The sequence below is a fragment of the Oryzias latipes genome, chromosome 17 (genome assembly GCF_053564925.1).
Source record: "Oryzias latipes strain Hd-rR chromosome 17, Olatipes_Hd-rR_3.1".
In the NCBI taxonomy this organism is placed as follows: Eukaryota; Metazoa; Chordata; class Actinopteri; order Beloniformes; family Adrianichthyidae; genus Oryzias; species Oryzias latipes.
Window position 1 is genome coordinate 32,945,820 of NC_136253.1, and position 18,986 is coordinate 32,964,805.

The window sequence follows — 18,986 nt, forward strand, 5'->3', positions numbered from 1 at the left end:
GGCAGCCATAACTAAACACATTTCTCCAAATTTCTTGGAATTCAAGCACCTACAACACATTCCTTACACTCTTGACGCATGTGAGCCTCCATTGAACAATCGTACGATAGCGCAGCAGCTCGTGTGTGCGTGCTGCATTTTTCAGATTTCTTCCTGCGATTGTCTTTGCTAACTCTAGAGGGACAAACAGAGTTATCACTCCTAAATTTAGCTCCGTTTTCCTTCCGTATCAAACACGTTAAGTTGATTCACGATGGCTGATTCCAGAAACCTTACAGTATGTATATATGTAGTCAGTCTCAGTTCTTAAAGTTCGGTTTTCCTCTTGACTTGAGGCTCGCAGGTCGATCTCTCTGCCTCTGCACCACGGCCCCTCCGAGTGCAGAGGTAGAGCCTCCAACCAGTATATGTCATTTACCATTTCATATTATCGTTGTAGGGGTGACAGCAGCAACAAAGGATCTACTATTTACAGAAAAATAGTTCATTTCTGCCTCTGACAAAAGCATGAGCATACTTAGAAACCATATTGAATAAAATTATTTTTATAGAGATATTAATAAAGGACTAAACCAATTAAAAATGCACAATCTGCATGTTTTAATTGATGCAAAAATGCTTGTGAGCACTCTTTACCAATGTAATTCAATAAATAAATAAATAAAACTTTATTTATAAAAAGCGCTTTTAATGTGTCGCAGCTCAATGCGCTTTACAATTAAAAACATACAAATGCAAACATGCAAACAAAAAAAAGAAAATATTAAAATCAACCCACCCTTTTGCCCTCCCCCCTCCCCTACATTCACACATACACCCCATCACTCCACACACATCTGCACACATGCACGAAAAAAGTGGTTATTTTCTTGATCTTGTGGTTAATTTATAGAATTTTGTTTTATTTTTCCAGAGTTCTATAACTTTTTACAGCAACGTTGGCAACAAGCTCCGCCCCCTTAGAAACCATAGCACAAAATTGATTTTGATAGATATTTTAAAAGGACAAAGCCAATTAAAAAAATACAATTTGTTTATTTTTTATCCACTAATGCCGACTTGGAAAATAGACTTGTGAACAGTTTTTTCTGTTTGATTGTTTGTTTTTATATTACTAGTTTTATTTCACTATTAAAACATTTTTAAATCTTAAATTTAACATTTCTTCTTCCTGTGGTTATTTCATGACATATCTTTTTTCTTGTTTGCAGAGTAGTTAGTGACATCCTCTCTGTTTTTTCTTTAATAAACTTTTCAACTTAAGACTCGCAACAAGAACTTGTCTTGGACTTGCACATGGAATAGAAAATGAAAATGAGAGATCTCCTCTAGCCTTAAAGTTGGAACGGGAAAAAAAAGATTTGGGTTGAAAGACCTTCAGGATAGGGCAGAAGAGTATGGGTTATACTTTTTCTGTGCGCTTTTTTTTCTTTTTTTTTTGCACAACAGTTTGTGCAAACGTTTCCTTCACAAGTTCTGAATTTAGCCACAAATGGACAATTCTTGCTAGTTTGGCGACTAGAATATTCTAGCACGGCAGCCCAGCAGTATATAAATGTTTTATTTCAAATCAAAACAACAATTATATAAAATGAAATAAGTCAATACAAGGCTTTGAAAAGTTGGTTTGAAAGGGGATAGGAAGAAGCTTATGCTTATTTAATTGGTTTTGTAAAATCTGGCATTGTTAAGCAAACAACCAACAACTCAGGCTGGTCTGTGTCTTTTTAGGTTCATCTGGTTGTCATTGATGAAAGTATTTTCCATCTGGCCAAAACACAAGATAACTATATTAGCACAGATTGGGACTGGTCAAAGAAACTATTTCATTGTGTTCCAACATGAATACCTTGGTCACATGCATAAGTACCAGTGCTGCAGGTTTTTGGGTTGTCCGGCCTCATGGAGGGTCGTGCAGGGGAGCGGCTGCATCGTAAAAGGAGCGCAGGTGTGTCTTGCTGTTCCCTTTAGACTCATACGGCGACCTCAAGGGACGCCATGAAACCAGAACAAACTATTGTCTTACACGTGGTAAGTGTGAAGTTGCCATAAGGATAATGGACGCACTTATGAGGTTCGCGTCATTAGTTGGTGCCCTTATGCCACGCTCTAGTTGTTAGTGCGGTGCGTGCACTGGCCCCTGTGGACTCAAATGTTGCACATATGGGGTGCGTGCACGTGATACGTAAGTGTCCGTAGGATATCCACACAAACTGCCCCTTGATTGTCTAATTTCTGAATGTCAGGCTGCACGCAAAGAGTGCGCACGTATCACGTGAACAGCACTGACGGGCTGCTTGCAGGACTCACACTTACCACTTACTGTATAACTTTTGTTCACTACAACCTTGATCCCTCTAGCGAGATGAACGTTTTCTCGCTAGAGGGATCAAAGAAAGTTTGACCATTTTTCACCTGTGAGCTCGTAAGCTCGCCCGTAAGGGCAGTTGGTCCCAACAAGGGGATGTTTCCCCTACATCTCTCTATTGTAATTATATTAAAATCATTTCAAACTTGTAAGTCACAAGGTGGTAAACCACAAAACGTTCTCCAACATGAAGGTCATTTCCACAACAAAACTGAAAACAACATCGGAAAAAAAATGGTTCTGTTTCTTTTCTGCTTTTGTCTTCGTTTTTTTCCCACTTTTTTTTTAATATAAAACATATTTCCTTTGAAGTTTAAGGTATTTTCTTTTTTAAAGTTTCTTCTTTTTATCTATTGATACTAATCCATTTGCATTGATGCAATAAATTGGATTCATGCTGGTAAAAAAGCTTCCTAACATGATAAGATTACACAAAGATAATGAATTGTTAGTTAGTTCATTTACTTAGACGTATCTCATTAACTTACTGAAAAATAAGGCCTTATTGGAAAAAAATTACACATCTTTATGCATATGTTTTTCCAGAAATGAACAAACTTCATGACATTGTCCATACCTCAGTACCCAAAAATATCACTCCTCCGATTCCTCTTCAAATTATGCCACATCTTATGATCATCAGTTCCACTTTGCTTATGACTTATGAATTATTGAAAGAAATGATGAATTTCTCTCTCAGACATTAATCACTACAGTTCAACAGCATGAGTCACTATTCTGAAAGACATCTGGATGCAACTTGTTATCTCGCAGTTCTGTCACGGCAACCATGCATAGCGTAGCGCTGCGGCGTGTCGCACAAGTCAGAAGAGTTAATAATTAAAGGATAATAAGTTTGACAGAACACTTTCCATTGTCTGATTTTGATGCTGTATTGAAACTTTAAAAATTAACAGATTCAGATGACTTCATAAAACAAAATGACAAGAACTGAAAGTTTGGATGAAGATAAAAGTGTTTGGCAGCAAAAATTTAAGGAGTTGAATACGAAAGAACAATAATAAGGAATATTTACACTTGAAATTGTACAAAACCTACTTTTATTTTACAAATTTGTTTTATTTTGCTGCTAAATTTGACTGATTGATTCTTGGTATTTACTTTTCCTTTTTAGTTCTGAAATTGTACTTACTACATATACAAATACCTGTGTTTCTGCATTGTTACTTGTAAAAAAAAAAAGCAATAAATCTAAATCTATTCTAAATCTAATCTAAATATGATGGTTATCATATATGAAAACTAATGCAAAAGTCCAGTGACAGGGTCATTTCTAAGAATATGTCATTTGAAAAGGATTTTTTCTATCAGATAAGCAGTGAAAGGGCGGACTGCCTTTTGTTGGAGTCCCTCTTTAAGTGGGGGGGGGCTCCAGAACAGGCAGTGCCGTTCATGGAGTTGATCATTCACTTTCTTGCTCAACAATACAACTAGTAATTGTGCAAAAACGTCAATCAAGTTAATAAATCACAGTTGCTCTATTAGAAATGGAAAAGTTCTACTTATGCAATTCTGATTAAAATATCATTTAGGACCTTTAACTTCAGTTTCTTCATTCAGTTACTTTTTTGTGCCTAAAATATCTTAATTGTATTACTTCATGTTGCTCAAAATTGGAGTAGAAGCCAGGGGGAATGTGGAGCAAAGGGCTGTTTGGAGCTGTCTCCTGCCTTCCTGTATGTTGTCAGTGATCCACGCTCACATTCGTAAGGCGCAAAATTGCACAAAATTGTCATTTAAGGCAAATTTCAGCTAAAAAACGCTTCCCTCTGCTCCTGGAAAGTTCTGACTGGGAGCTCTCTCTCAGTGGGGAGTTTCATTTAGAAACGCCGGTACGAAAGGACATTTTATCTTTGGGTACAGCTATTTAAAGACTCTGTTTTGCTATTCACAAAAGTCCAAAGACCGGAGAGAGTGCTGCACAGGGAGGTGCTGGGAGAAAGCTGGAGGACGGAGAGGGGAGAAGGGAGGGTGAGGAAGCAGAGGGAGGGATGGGAGAGACCGGCCTTTTGGGTTTCTCATTAGTTCAGCGTGGTTCTCCCTTTCAGTTTTTTTTTTTTTTTCTTTAAACGCCCGCCCACCAACCATTATCAGCACCGGCCTTATATATGCAGCCTGATGCTGTTGTTTACGATTACACACACTTTGCAGCTCAAACCGTCACACAGCCACCACCATGAGGGAGTTCAAGAGCAAAGATTTTTGGAGGGCCGTTCTAGCCGAACTGGTCGGCATGGCCTTCTTTATTTTTCTCAGCATCTCTGCAGCCATTGGAAACTCCAACAACGCCAACCCAGACCAGGAGGTGAAGGTGTCGCTGACCTTTGGATTAGCCATCGCCACTCTGGCCCAGAGCTTAGGCCACATCAGTGGAGCCCACCTGAATCCCGCCGTCACCCTTGGCATGCTTGCCAGCTGCCAGATCAGCGTCTTCAAGGCAGTCATGTACATAGTGGCTCAGATGCTGGGTTCAGCCCTCGCCAGCGGCATCGTTTACGGGACGCGTCCTTCCAACACCAGCGCCCTAGGGCTCAACTCTGTGAGTAAAACTTTTTATATCCCCTTTTCTTGACAGCAGAATTTGTTTACCTAAATAGGATGCACGACAGCATGGAGAGGTCGCCATCCTTTAAACGCACACCTGTCCACGTTGCATTTTAAGGACAGTGCATTTAAATGCAACGTGGAGAGGTGTGCAGGTAAAGGACGGCCCCTATAGACAGAACCACCGTTTTTTGTTTGGCAAAAAAAATCTATTAAAAACTTGTAGCTTCAGTGATTTTATGACTCTACTACTGCAATAATATGATAGCATCAAGATGTCAGCATAAAGCCAGTGAAGGGAAACTTTCCATTCTTTCCATTCCAATGTCTGAATTTTGTCCCCCCCCCCTAAAAACCCACAGCTTAACGGTGTCACCCCCAGCCAAGGAGTGGGCATTGAGCTTCTGGCCACCTTCCAGCTGGTGCTGTGTGTCATTGCAGTCACTGATAAAAGGAGGCGTGACGTCATGGGCTCTGCACCCCTGGCCATTGGCCTCTCAGTTTGCCTGGGACATTTGGCAGCTGTAAGTTACACCATCCCCAAAAATGTTTGTTCAAGATTGACCCCAGTGGATTTTAGTGTGGTCCACCAGGTGAATAAACCGCCTTTCATTGCTCCAGAATGACTTCATGTCTTTTTTTTTTTTTGTGATCATAGATCAGCTACACAGGCTGTGGCATCAATCCCGCCCGCTCCTTTGGCCCAGCTTTGATCCTGAACGATTTTACGGACCACTGGGTAAGTTGGAGGGAGAATGAGCCCCAGCAGACCTCAGACAGCTGAATGTGGGCTATTTAGCAAACCCAAGTAACTCACTACACACATAAGTTAATCAGTGTTTGTGGCATTTCTGTGACACAGTAAGGACTTGAACGTTACAAAGTCAGTGCAAAAGCTGATATGAGTTATCTGTCCTAGGTGTACTGGGTGGGCCCGATGTGTGGTGGTGTAGCGGCGGCTCTGGTGTACGATTTCCTGCTGTCCCCCAAGTTTGATGACTTCCCTGATCGCATGAAGGTCCTAGTCAGCGGTCCAGTGGGAGACTACGATGTAAATGGAGGAAACGAGTCTGCGACTGTGGAGATGTCTTCAAAGTAGCTGCAGTTGTTTTTTCCCCCCACGTCCTTGTAAATGTCTATACTAAAAAAAAAATCAATATGTACAAATTTAAAATTCAAAAGCTTTGAAATTTAGTGCAGAGTTTTAACGTTGTTTTGAAAAAAACCAAGGAGGATTGTCGTCTACGGGTCAGCTAGAGAGGCTGTCTAAAGTCACTCCTTTTATCAACGCAGCACAAGCTCTTTATCAAACCGCTGCTGAAGTTTGAAACCCCGGGCGGGACGTTTGCTGATCCTTTTTCTCCATATCAGTATTGTATGTTGAAGCCTATTTTGTATATTACCTGTTTCACTTATTCTTATTCCTGATGGATATTATATTGTGTGCACTCTTTTGTCTAAAGTTTTTTACGTAAAATAAAACACAATGTGAGAATTTGTTGTTGTCGTTTCATTTATTATTCAAATTTTCTTTAATGTTTTTTGTAATACTATGAATTCATCCCAAACACAAAAACTGCATGACATAACATGCAAAAAGTTACCAACAACCTGATAGAGTTCCTAGAAACACACAACTCTCAGCTGTAAGTTTATGATCTGTCAGATTAGATTATGCACGAGTGATTATGAAAATAAAACACAGCCAAAGAAATGATCCGCCTTACTCACGACTGCCCTTACGGACGGATACGGGCCTGCACAAAATTTGAGTGAACCTGTAGAGTGAAATAAAAAATGTTAATGAACATTCTTTTAGAGAACACTTATGCAACACGTAAGGGTGAAATAGGTGGGAAGCAGGTGAACGCTAAGGACTGCACAGGGAACCTTGTTGGTGCAATAGATAAGTGCGTGCTCCTTGCTCCTTGTCTAATCAGGAAATTAGACAGATTGTAGTTCATGTGGACATCTTACAGGGGTCCCACGGGCACGTATTTATCACATGCACAGCTCATGCATGCAGCATTAGTGCACAGTCAGTAAGGAGCCGGAATTTTTTACCCCGCTGATGACTAGAGTGTGGTGTAAAGACATCGTACGACAGCATCACGCTTGCGTCATAAGTCAATCAGTTTTTTATTTAAAAAGCAGCGCAAAGCGCGTTACAATTAAAACAGACAAAAAAATTAATTAAATTAAAACCAACCCACACCTATGCCCCCCCCCCCCCCCCCCCTTATTGACAAATACACCCCACACAGAATGCATACGGGATAAAACCATGACTGTCATTCTAAACGAGACATATGGTTTGGCTCTGCTGTGAGGAGACAGTATATGGGCATCTCTGTACACCAGGAGCCAGCACAGCCACAGGACATCACCACAGTGCCCACCCACACCAGACAGCAACAGGGTCCACTCCACAGCCGTGAAACTGCAATGGTATTCCCCCAAGCAAGGGCGAGCACCTTGGGAACAACCCCAGACCAAACTGCCAAGCCCTGGAAAAAAAGATGGACACACTGTAAAGTGCATGTAACTGACTTTTTTCCCCTACAAATATTTCAAGTCACACTTACCACATGCATGACAATGGTACGTTCCAATTGTCATGACGTCCCTTAAGGTGGCCACATGAAACACAAGGGAACTGTTTGTATTTGTAACCATCTTTACGTGTGTTTTACTTAAAATGTCTGAGTAGGTCTTATTGGGGTTTTCTCTGCTTTAAGCAGCTTTTATTATTTCTCTGGTTTTATCTTGTTTTAACGATGTGAAGCACTTTATGAGTTGCTCTCTGCAAAGATTTACTTACTTACCTGAACCACTCCTCTCTATGACCCTCCACGGGCCCGGACAACCCAAAACCCACAGCACCTGTACGGGTCGATCACTGTACGTGTGCATGTCATCAAGGCTCTACCTGATGCTGCTCAAAAATGAAACCTGAGATAACAGGCGTCATAACACCAGAGAGTGTCGAGAAAAATGTATTCTAAATCACCTTACTGCATCATTTTGTGTTCTTTCAGTTCAGTCAAATTGGTTCAATTATTTTCTCCGAATAAAGTACATTTTTTTATGAAGTGACAGTTCGCTCGCGTCTTTTCTGAGCCCTCCTCAAGGTTGTGGGGGCGCTGCTGCCCCATCAGCCACCCAGATAGCAGCAGGAGACTTTTTGGACAGCTCACCGGTCGACTAAAGGACTTCACAGATGCACACTAGCGTGTGATTCGTGAAGAGTAACTCATCAACTGAGCATGCAACGAAAGAAAGAAAGAAAAACCTGCAGAAGCACACGAGGCAGCCACAAACCTTTGGACTGCAGAGGGAAGTCAGGACACCTGCTGGAAATCCATGCTGGCACATTTAAGCCTCTCACAGAAACACCTCCACTGGGGAAACAGCCATAAGGGGATACTTCACTGACTCACCGCTTCACCAGCTGAAGCATTATGTTCATCCCTGACAGAGTAAGCTGATGTTAAGCCTCCTAAGAAGGGGCATTTTGAAAACTGCCGCGCGGCAGAGGAAACGGCAACGATCTGACTGTGAGGAGTCTCAGCGAAAACACACCCTGAGGAACAGAGGCAACAAAGAAGCATCTCCTCAGTCTGCAAACTTCAAATAGGGTTGACACTGCTTGAACTTCAGGGATGCTGGGGGAGATGGATGTTTATATTTCAATTTGAATCTGCCTAAAGCAGCTAAGTGAGAAATCCTAAAACTATGATCACTCATCTCTGCATAGGAAAGATCCTTCAGAAAGTATGCCTAAAAAAGAATGATCACATTAGCAAAAAAAAATAAAGAAAAACGAGAGTTTAAAGACCCACTCCTATCATCTCTTTGAGCTTTTTAAACCCGTCCCCAGTGGTCTTTAAATTATGATCACAGAGTTCCCATGTTTCACATTGGGTAAAATATGTGAAGGATTATGTCTTCAAGGCTGCAATTCTCCTCACTAAACACTTTCACACTTTTCTCTCATAGTTCCAACCTTTCCAGTTTTATAGAATAAAAACAAACGTTTGATTACGATCAAAGATTTATTTAAATTTGGCAAACTGAATACATTTTGTACTGGCAACACGGCACAGATAACATCGATTGACAACAGCTAGACAGGATGCAGAACACAGTGCGAAAAAAAAGAAAATTGTGCAAAAGGACACGGAAGGAAATGCACAAAACAGCAACTGAGGAAGGTGAACCGCAGTGTAGTGAGGGAACACTGTATGCTGTTTTTATACTATACTAGATATTCCCTCATTCACCCATGACGGAGAGTTCTCTGCTTTCATGCTCTTCCACCTTACGGCCCCTCATAACCTATATTATAACGGTGCAACACAAATGGCGGGCTGTACTGGAGCTATCCAGACGTACACTTTGGAGCCAGCTCAGACGAGGAAGAACAAGACGTACACAGAGCCAACGGCCTACAAGTTGATGCATCAGAACGGCTTGTGGCCCGCCCAGCATAGTGTCTATGCAACAAAGAGTTTTTTGAAACTGTATTTTTTCGTCTGATTCTGATTCACGGAGATTTGGATTTAAAAAAAAAAAAACCTCAGAAGTGTAATATTTAGCTTAAATTTCTTAAAATATGTCGTCCATCATCAGAAAAATGCCAAAAGAACATGTTAAAAACACAATTTTTGTCGTAGAGAGTCTTTGAGAGTGCTGTTTAGTAAAGCTGTGGTACAATTTTCACTCTCAGCAATCTCTTCTATCCTCTCTTCTTCTCTGTTTTCCCTTTTAGACTCTAAATTTGCAGCCAAAACAAAGATGCTGGGAAATTCTAGGACCGGCTCAGATGCTAATCCATGGTTGTGTCTTATTTCCTTCACTACTCACTATAGAGTGCACTATATGTCGCATTCGCCATTTTGTAGCGCTGTCCGAATCCACAATTCCAAATTCCAGAGCCCTAGAAGTTTCCCAGAAGTCTCTGTGAAACACCAGTGTGCATCATCGATGCTCACCAGATCACACATAAAAATATTAAAACGAATATAGACCACAATGCATTGCGTCTGAACAATCTTTGTGTGTATTTTTTAAATAAACCATCAACGTGTTTATCTTCAGAAGACAGTCTCATAAATAATCGTCGCAAAACACACATATCAACTAAATTTTAACTTTGTGAATCGATGACGTCATATCCGCCGTTTAAAAAAACAATTAAATAGTAGTGAGCTTGGTGTCCGAATTGCTTTTAAAATCCAGGGCACTACATAGAGCTGCACTATATAGTTTTTTAGTAGTTAGGGGTTAGGGTAGGAATTCGGACACAGCCCATGTGTGCGTGTCATGATATTTTTTACATCCTGCAATTGGCACCACATCAGTACACATGTTGTTTTCCAAGGAGCCGTTTTCTTGGAACCACACACAACAGTTTTATGGGTCCTGTCAGTTCCTTCTTTGGCGCAGCCCGTCTGAAGGAAGTCCGAGTTTTTCTTGGAATTCCACGTCCCTGTTTCGTGGAATCCTGCTCCTTTTGGCTCCACCTCCTTGTTACTCTGCCAAATTGTTAAGAAAAATCAAATTATATCACAGTGTTAAAGCACCAAAGCATTAAGAATCATGTTTGCCACAGAAAATGTGCAGCCTTTTTGCTGACTCTGTCTTTTGCCTGTGAGAGCGGCCTTTTACAAGAAGAGTTGATGTCATCAAGGGTGGTAACAGACCATCAGCATTTCTGCGAAAAATGTGAAGGGAATTCTGTGTTAGCTGGATAATATGTGATCGGGAGCTTTACTTAAGGGAAAAGCTGTGAGGCCAGCAGATGTGTTTTCCTCTGTGGAACAAGTGCATGAAGGACTGTAATCTCCAGACTAACTTTTTTCTTTTAATCCAGATTGAGGATCTTGTGCTGCAGAGGGATTCAGTGAGCAACACACACATGACGTCAGGTTGTTAAACCATTTTTTGGGCTTGCTGTGGCACTTTAATGTAAAATGTATCAAAGGAGGACCTCATTTTTAAAGTTGCACTTAAAGCTTTACTCCTTACTGCTTTTGATTTAGAGGAGGGCCTGGTTTCTTTTGTGAAAAAAATGTAAAACTCCAGTCTCTAACCGTTTTGCATTTGGTGTTTTTGTTCTCTTTGTCCGTTTTACTCTTTAAAAGCTGAGGCGGATAAGGTTCATGGATGATTGGTGACCGTTGAGACCACGAGCTGCTCCCACTCGCACAGGATACAGAGTAAGTTTTTTTAGCCGGAAACCTTCCCGAGTCAAAGCTTTCACAGCATTTGATCAAACAATTACTTTGTCTGTTTTAATATCAAGTCAATAACAGTTACAATTGTGACATTTTGTTGATCCACATCCTAGTTGTCAAAGCTTTAGCCCCATAATAAAAATTGGTTCACTAATCAGCGGGTCCTTTGCATGACACGTCACTTTGCATTAAGGTGCACAAAAAGAATAATTAACAGATGAGGACTGTGATATCAGAGTTAAGGAATTGCCTATTATAAATCACACACAAGGGAAAACTGTGAAAGGTATTCTAAATTATAGTCCTGTCATCTAAAGTAAAAAAGTATTTGTGTAGGAGCTGTGAGGTTAAGCCTGAAAATATTTTTTATTATTTTCATTTCTGTTCCCCGTTAAATGTTTAACCCTTTGAGTAAATCATAACTATTATTAAATCATTACTTATTGTAAAAAAGTCATTTATGACCAATATGTGATGATTAACTAACATTTAACTTTCATTTTCTGTCTACGACGTGGGTTAAAGTTTGTGGACCAAATGTCAATGGGCTGAAACTGAACTGAAGCCAAGTGATCACTATCAACAGGACAAATGGAGCAGAACATTTCAGAGCTTAAAACCAACCAGAGCTAAAGAAAATAGGATTTAACAGGCTCAAGAACTCGTACAAAGACAGGAAGCAGAACAGATCCAGCACTGATACTACCCTCTTTGACAAAAGCTCCATAAACCTTTACAAATCCTTTATTGTTGGTTAATTTTAGTTTATATTTAACATCAGTTTGATAAAAATGTAATGAATATCCCCTGAACATTGCATACATGAACTCAGGCAGAGAACATCTGCGGCTTTGCAATCGTACCACATGTGAAGGGGTGGGGCTCTGGGAATTGTAGTTTTTGGTTGATTTAAACAAATTTAGACTACAAAAATGGTTTTCTCAGAAGGATATGCATTCAATTGTTATTGATGCCAAAAACTAAAGTGTCTAAAAACTAAAACTGTGCGAAAAATCCCAGAGAAGAAACAAGTAACATCAGAAAAATAAAAGTTTAAAAACTCCCAGGGTAATACCAGTCTCACTTCTTTAGACTTTACTGAAAACGTTGTAAGATGACAATACTTTAAATATTACTAGCAAAGTGGACTTAATCATTTGCTTTGATGTTACATGAATTCTCCAGAAAAAGGTTTTGAGGAAACTTTTTTATTTATAATAACATTTTCAAGTCAAAATTTGTTACTTTACATCAGCGGCAGAGCTAGAGGGGGGCGAGGGGGGGCATCTTAAATCATTTTATATGGAGGGGGGGGCAGGTCTTTGGTAAGGTGGCAAGTGGGAACAGCAGAGTGGAAGGCCATTACTAAAATGTATGTATTTACTGTTGTAAAAGTTATTAATATTGATGGGATTGATTTTCACTATTTGTAACATCAATGATAGTAATATTGATTAAGGGGGCAAAGGTTTTTGCTGGGGGGGGGGCAGCTGCCCCCCTTTGCCCTCTATAGCTCCGCCTCTGCTTCACATTTTTTTATTCAGCAGATATAGGAAGACAAGTAATAAATAAGAATGACTAGGTGTATTAATAATGAATAAATAAATTTTGTATTTTTAATTTTATAAAAATTAACAAATTACCATATTAACAAAAAAATAATGTGAGTCGTCTCCTGGTCCGTAAATGTGTGAAACTGCTATTAGAACAAACTATTGAACAAAAAGACAAAGTGGACACTTTTAGACTTTTCAGCATTTGTGAATTTGACTTTCTGTTCTAAAAGGGCCTCCACCCTCCTGGGTGTGGTTGTCATGGACTTAACTACCTAAATGTTTCTCACTTGTCTCATAAACAAATAAGATGTTGTCACAACTGACCTGCTGTGACAACTGCAGGTCAGTTTTTCCAAATGTAACCTTTGATCAACTATTTTTGTCTTTTCTTGCACAATGTTTAGTTTATGTTCAACTCACCACCATCTGTTTTTCTGACTTTTATGATTCTACATGGAAATGTTACCTGTCGAAACTAAAATTTCGAATTCACTGATTTTTATCAAACTTACTTTTTAGTAGATGGTTACAGAATTATTCAGAATAAATCTACAAATGTGAAAAGTGCAGATATAGCCACACTGGACGCATGAATAAAAATTGGAGCTGTGCAGCACGCACGCCCCAGGCAGAAGGTGATGCTTCGAAAGGTTTCTTCCATCCTACAGGAAGACAATAGCAGAGTGACCCTTTGACCTCCCATGTCTTTCACACAGAGGAGCAGGAGGGGAGTCTCATTTCCTTGTTTTGAACCTGTAAGGTCCCATTTCCTACACACCGGCAAATGACTGATGTTGACATCAATGCCTTCAGTTCTGCCTGACATATTAAGTGTGCAGACTGAAAGACAGGAAACCATTTCTCATGACTTTTCAGTCCAGGGTGCCCTTCACACGTGGGATCTAAGACACAAAGTCGGACAAAAGCCACACAAAAAAAAAATTCTATTTTTATCAATTCAAAAAAAAAGAATTTAATGGGATTATATACACAAAAAAGCTTATTTGCATTCAACTTGCTTCCAGATTAAATTCTGATTGAACCTGATTTGGTAAACACAGAAAGATATAAAACATTTTTTAAAATAACTACAGAAAATTCCACAATTTGCTTAACATTTACGTTTGCCTAATATTAAAGTTACACCTTCTTCAAAAGTTAAAATCAGTCGTCATACACTTGCCCCGCCATATGAAATGTTATCACAAAATGTGTTCTCTGCATGTGATCCAGGTTACCCTGAAAGGTTACTCTGGACACAAAAATCTTGAGAAAATCCAGCCCCTAGATGCTGAGCCTCATGCATTTTTAGAGTCTTTGGTATGACTCGGCCTGGACTTGAACTCGTGACCTTACAGCCAGAGGGCAGACGCTATACCACAAAGCCACTCTATGTTTAAAGCATCGTGGAAATGCAGCATAGGTTCTAAAATATTTATCTTGAATAATATTTATATAAAGGAATAAAATAATTTAAAATGTCTAAAAAAAAAAAAAAAAAATTCAATTAGATGACTTAATTTTTAAAAAAAAAAAGTAAAATACTGGTATGCCAACTAATTCATAGTATATAAAAATACAAAAGCATGGGTGGGATTATTGATGTACAAACGGAAACTTAACAGGCCTGTTTTCTTTGCAATTGAAGTTCTAATTTCAGCTTTAGTCACATTTATCCTTGTGAAAAAGTGTGTTCTCCTTCCTGCAGCCTGACTGTTGAAAATGAGTAAACTAGAAAATAAGACTACAGATTTTGTGGGGGTTTTAGAGACACTTTAGTGTCACGTGCACACCCGGTGTGTGCAGCAGTTGCACACAGTGAGTAAGGAGCCAGTAATCGCACCTCATCACGGCTAGAGTGCGGCGAAAAGACACCGGACAACAGCATTAAGTGTGTATAACTTACCTTAGGCCTACAAAAACTGCACTACACTAACCATATGCATGACAATGATATGCTCCATTTTCACGAGCGCCATGGTGCACGAGCCTCAACCTGGATGCAGCCAGATGTGCACGGCTTGTTGGAATTATTCGTGTAAATGGTGTCAATTTTAATCTCAAATTGAGCCACAAATGCAGGCCCCTCTTTTTTTATGCAAGCAACTGCTGACCTCTGCAACAAATGAAAGTCTGGAATCTGACAGCTAACACGAGCAAACTCTTGGATTTGTGCAGAATTAGTAAACTCCAAATGAATGATGAGCAAAGAGGTTTTTAAGGCTTTTAGCAGCTTTGGTCTTAAACTGTCACAACCTGTGTCTTTTTCTCCTAATTTAAGTGGAATGTAGAAGACGGGACACCCCAAACTGACTAAATATCCACTAAAACTGCAGGTTTTATTCTGTCTGCAGCTAAATGGAATCCACCCACATCCAGATTTTGGCCTCAAAGTCCGGTTCAGCTGGTTCCATGAGGGCTAACAAACTAACTGTGGGTGGGTTTCAATTAAGTTGGCCTTGCAGACCAGGTTGAACCAGCTCCATCCTTTGGACATGCAGTCCTTCAGGCCTCCTTTGATGATCTCTAGGTATGTTTTGTGGAGCGATATCATGGAAACCGCTCTCTTTGAACATATTGAGCTTATCTGTGTCCTGTTCTTTTGGTTCGTCAGGTTGGACCCGACGAGTGCCAGTAAGGCGGCAGCGCCGCCGTATAATTACCTGCTGGCATCCAGGAATGAGCTCTGAAAGAAGAAAAAGAAAAAAGGAGCCCTGCTGTGCCGTGACTCAGTCCTGGAAAATGAAACAGGAGGATGTTGGGGATGCAGAGTGATCAAAGGAGCTGGTCCGGGGAGAAAGGAGCACGGCATAATGCGGTATCAAATCAAGTACAAATTTTATAACACAAAGTTTCCTTTTCTCCCCGCTCGCACACCTGACCTGAAATCCTCTCAAACACATTTTCTGCTCCTTTTTCATCTTTCCTTTTTTCCCTCTGAATAGAAACCACTTCACTATAAATAGCAAAGCGTCCACATGTTTAACTTAGACATGACTTTGAAGTCAAGATGACAGAAGAAAAGAGCTCCTCTGTGTATTTTGCTCTCTACATTTCCCGCTGTATCACCTGTGCTCGAAAGAAGTTTTCAGTTTGAAGCAGCAGTTTGAACCGTCTGGTCAGCTGCCATATCATCTTAGATCTTAGATGCACACTTTCCTGATGCTTGAGGATACACACTTTAATGGGCATTCTGGTGTATTTTCACACTTCTTAAGACTTTGCTGATCAGAGGGACAGTTGTGAGGCTGCACCGTTTGCGTTGGGACGTCCCTGCCTGTTGTGTAACCTTGTTTTGCTCTGTGTGAGGGTTGCACTATGGCATGTCAAGACAAGAGTGCAGCAAAGTAAAGCTGCATGAGTCCGATCCATCAATATGCATGCAAGTCTGATTTTAGAGAAGAAAGCAGTTTATGTAGATGTCTTTTATGTGAAGGTGGTAATCCTTTGAGGACATTTGAATTCCATAATATGACAGTCATAAGATCAGATTTGATAGAATTTTTAGGAGGTTCTATTATTTTACTAATATAATTCCCATAACAGACCCACTGGTAAAGATAATGTTCCTTTCTTGTGGCATTTCTCTGATGATACAGAACATATATGTGGAAGATTTAGCTCAAAATTTCATTTTTGAGTATTTCTTTATTCCATTTGCTGTGAATCAGGAGCAGACGAGAGGATAACCTTGGAAACAGATCGTATTTGTGTCGTAGAAAATGCGCTTCCCGCTCCGCTCCATTCTGATGCATCCACTTGGAGACGGCTACATCCCTGTACGTCTGAGCCCGCTGCCAGGTTGGGGGTGTGAGAGGCTGTAAGCAGCACTTGTAAACAGAGAGCTGTCAGTTATGGGGTGATGGGAAGGGGGGGTGGAGATTCTCCTTGCCAATGGTCACAACTCGGAGGTGAATTTCTAATGAACTATTGCCGCTCTGCAGAAACTACGTTGTAGAAATTGTCAGGTGCTTATGGATTTTTGGCTAAAAACTGCATAATCATATATTAAAATAGATCCAAAAAATGATCAAAGTGGGTCTTTGATGTGTTAAGTGATCCAAATGGCTGTGATTTGAGTCCCGGTCCCCCTTTTGAATCCCATTTGTCCATCCTTAGCAGCGTCATGAAACACTGTTTGATTTGACACATTGAGGTTTTTGTAAATGTGTCACGCTGCATATCTGCTCTTTTGTTGCAGGTGTACCGGCCGAGGTCGATGTGTGCGGGCTTGTTAGCATCTCTTTGTGGCTCTGTTCTCTGTCTCCGTGCACATGGAGCTGCAGAGCTCCCATCGTTGTCTGGCTTAACGCTCCGACAGGAGAAAATAATGGGGCTGAAGCTGCTGGGGATGACAAAAGGGGCCAAAGCATTTGGAATGCCATGACATGTTTGTTCACTGTGAAGATGTTTCTGCTCTTAAATAAAAAAAAATATGCCGCACAGGAAGACATTTCTGTCGTTGTTTCCTACTATTTACTGTTTTTCATGCAATTGTTTTTACATTACTTAAAAGTAATTGTGCAGCAACTATCAATGTTTCCATATCTTCAGAGTAAGCTGCATGCATCACTCTTCAGTTATGAAGTTCTTTTCATGTCTGACTCATTCAGCTCCAAAGCTTTGGATCCCATAGTTGCACATGCAAGCAGTTTAAGTTCTCCATGCAAGAAAGACACGATTAGACATGGAGATTTCCCGTTTGGCCTTGTCACAAGAATGTCCTTTCTGCATCCACCCACACTGCCTCTCTCATGTCCCACTTTATGGCTGATGGATGTTTGATGGTCTGCACACCCCTGGCTAATCATTGAATTGCAATTAAGTGACTTCAGAATACACAACAGGCACTTTTCTTTCTGTTTCAAGAGAAGCCGCACAGTGTGAGAGCAATCCAACCCGGGCTGTTTAAACGGACGCATGTTACTGTCAGCTCAAGCACCAATCAGGATCACCGCTGCGCTTGGATGCACATCTGCTCAAATGATCATTAACAAAATGTCCCCAAGGAAAAAAGTGTTTGGTGTGAAGGTCCTGGCTTTGACACCTGCTGGGAGAAAGATTTACTCAGGTGGAGTTTTACTCTTATGTTCAAGTTAGGAAAAAAAAACTTTTAAAATGGTGCAGAGAATCAATTTAACACAATCCAGTCTGAATTTCGGCGTTTTTTTCTTTAACTTAACAATAAGTTTTGTCCATCTTGTATGACACTCACATGCTTTTAGGGTGAAATTTCCAAATCCAGTCATGTGACCTCAGACAGCCTGAAACCGTCTTTCTTTGTGAGCGTGACCTCGGAGGTCAGCGCATTGTGTTTAGCTGCTTGTTTTTAAGTTAATCCTCGGCATCACAGACAATGCTCCATTTGTTCCTCTTCGCTCATCTCGTCTGAGAGTTTTCATCAAATTATTTGGCTCTCATGTTGAACTTGATTAGTCCAAAGCTTGGCACCGAAAAGTGTTCGGCGCTCCACTGTTTCTCTAGACGAGGAAAACAAGCAGGGACGCTGACCTGGTTTGCACTAATTTTACCAAGGCAATTGTAGAAACTCAGAAAAATATTGCTTCATAATTTGTAAGTTTCCACTTTTTTTCCATTTTCTCCGCACAAAATTACATATTAGCCGAAAATAATGTCAAACAGTGTGAAATTCTAATATATGAACATTGAATGTGATTGTGAAGCAGCTCAGCCGTGCACAGAATGCTGCTGCTGTGCAGGAATGTGCAACAATAATCCAACCCAACGCTTTCACCTCCATCATTATTGATCCAGCAGCAGCTAAATGTGTTGGACTGATCCCCCGGTCGCTTTTCCACACTCACACAACCAGAAACAGCTTCATCCACAAACCTGTAACCTTTTTTTTTTGCAGAAGTTACTGAGAATTCTCCACAGACGACAGGAACTTTTGTTTTTACTCCAGTTCAGGTTCATCGAAACGCTAAATTAGACTCAATTATTTAAAAAACAAAAAAAGGCAATGATGGATAAGAAAACACACTTGTGCAAGTTACAAAAACAGACATTACAAACAAACAGAACGTGGGAAATGTATTGAGCAAAAATGTCATCAGGTGGATTTTGTAAACCACAAGTTTGCATTGCTGCCAATTATTTTTTGCAAAATATGCTCAAGTCTGCCAGAGAGGTTGTGAAATACAGATTAATGATTGCTTAATTAATTATTACAAACAGGACTGTTTGCATGGAATAAGACCCCACCTTCCCAGCATTCATCTGTTCATCCGCTCTCCC

General features: G+C 40.3%; 1 protein-coding gene and 1 long non-coding RNA gene across 6 annotated transcripts; both read left to right on the forward strand.

Moving 5' to 3' along the window:
- Positions 1 to 4,381: 4,381 nt before the first annotated feature.
- aqp1a.1 (aquaporin 1a (Colton blood group), tandem duplicate 1) lies at positions 4,382 to 6,428 on the forward strand. The gene is made up of 4 exons (XM_011487012.4): positions 4,382 to 4,928; positions 5,296 to 5,457; positions 5,592 to 5,672; positions 5,853 to 6,428. Exons 1-4 carry the CDS (start codon positions 4,566 to 4,568, stop codon positions 6,030 to 6,032), a joined length of 786 nt encoding a protein of 261 aa, XP_011485314.3. The 5' UTR covers positions 4,382 to 4,565; the 3' UTR covers positions 6,033 to 6,428.
- Positions 6,429 to 10,335: 3,907 nt separating this feature from the next.
- Positions 10,336 to 17,174, forward strand: LOC105356276 (uncharacterized). Of its 5 annotated transcripts, none has more exons than XR_013650478.1 (4): positions 10,336 to 11,154; positions 15,083 to 15,258; positions 15,343 to 16,507; positions 16,930 to 17,174. It is a non-coding gene; the product is annotated as an uncharacterized LOC105356276 (long non-coding RNA). The 5 variants fall into 5 exon arrangements; XR_013650477.1 differs by having other exon boundaries at positions 10,452 to 10,863; positions 11,080 to 11,154; positions 15,343 to 17,174; XR_002292234.3 differs by having other exon boundaries at positions 10,483 to 11,154; positions 15,343 to 15,546; positions 16,400 to 17,174.
- The last annotated feature ends 1,812 nt before the right edge of the window (positions 17,175 to 18,986 follow it).

Coding starts and splice junctions, on each gene's coding strand:
- aqp1a.1 (XM_011487012.4), top strand. CDS start 4,566: ATGAGGGAGTTCAAGAGCAAAGATTTTTGGAGGGCCGTTCTAGCCGAA. Junction 4,929..5,295: donor GCGCCCTAGGGCTCAACTCT/GTGAGTAAAACT, acceptor AAAAACCCACAG/CTTAACGGTGTCACCCCCAG. Junction 5,458..5,591: donor GCCTGGGACATTTGGCAGCT/GTAAGTTACACC, acceptor TTGTGATCATAG/ATCAGCTACACAGGCTGTGG.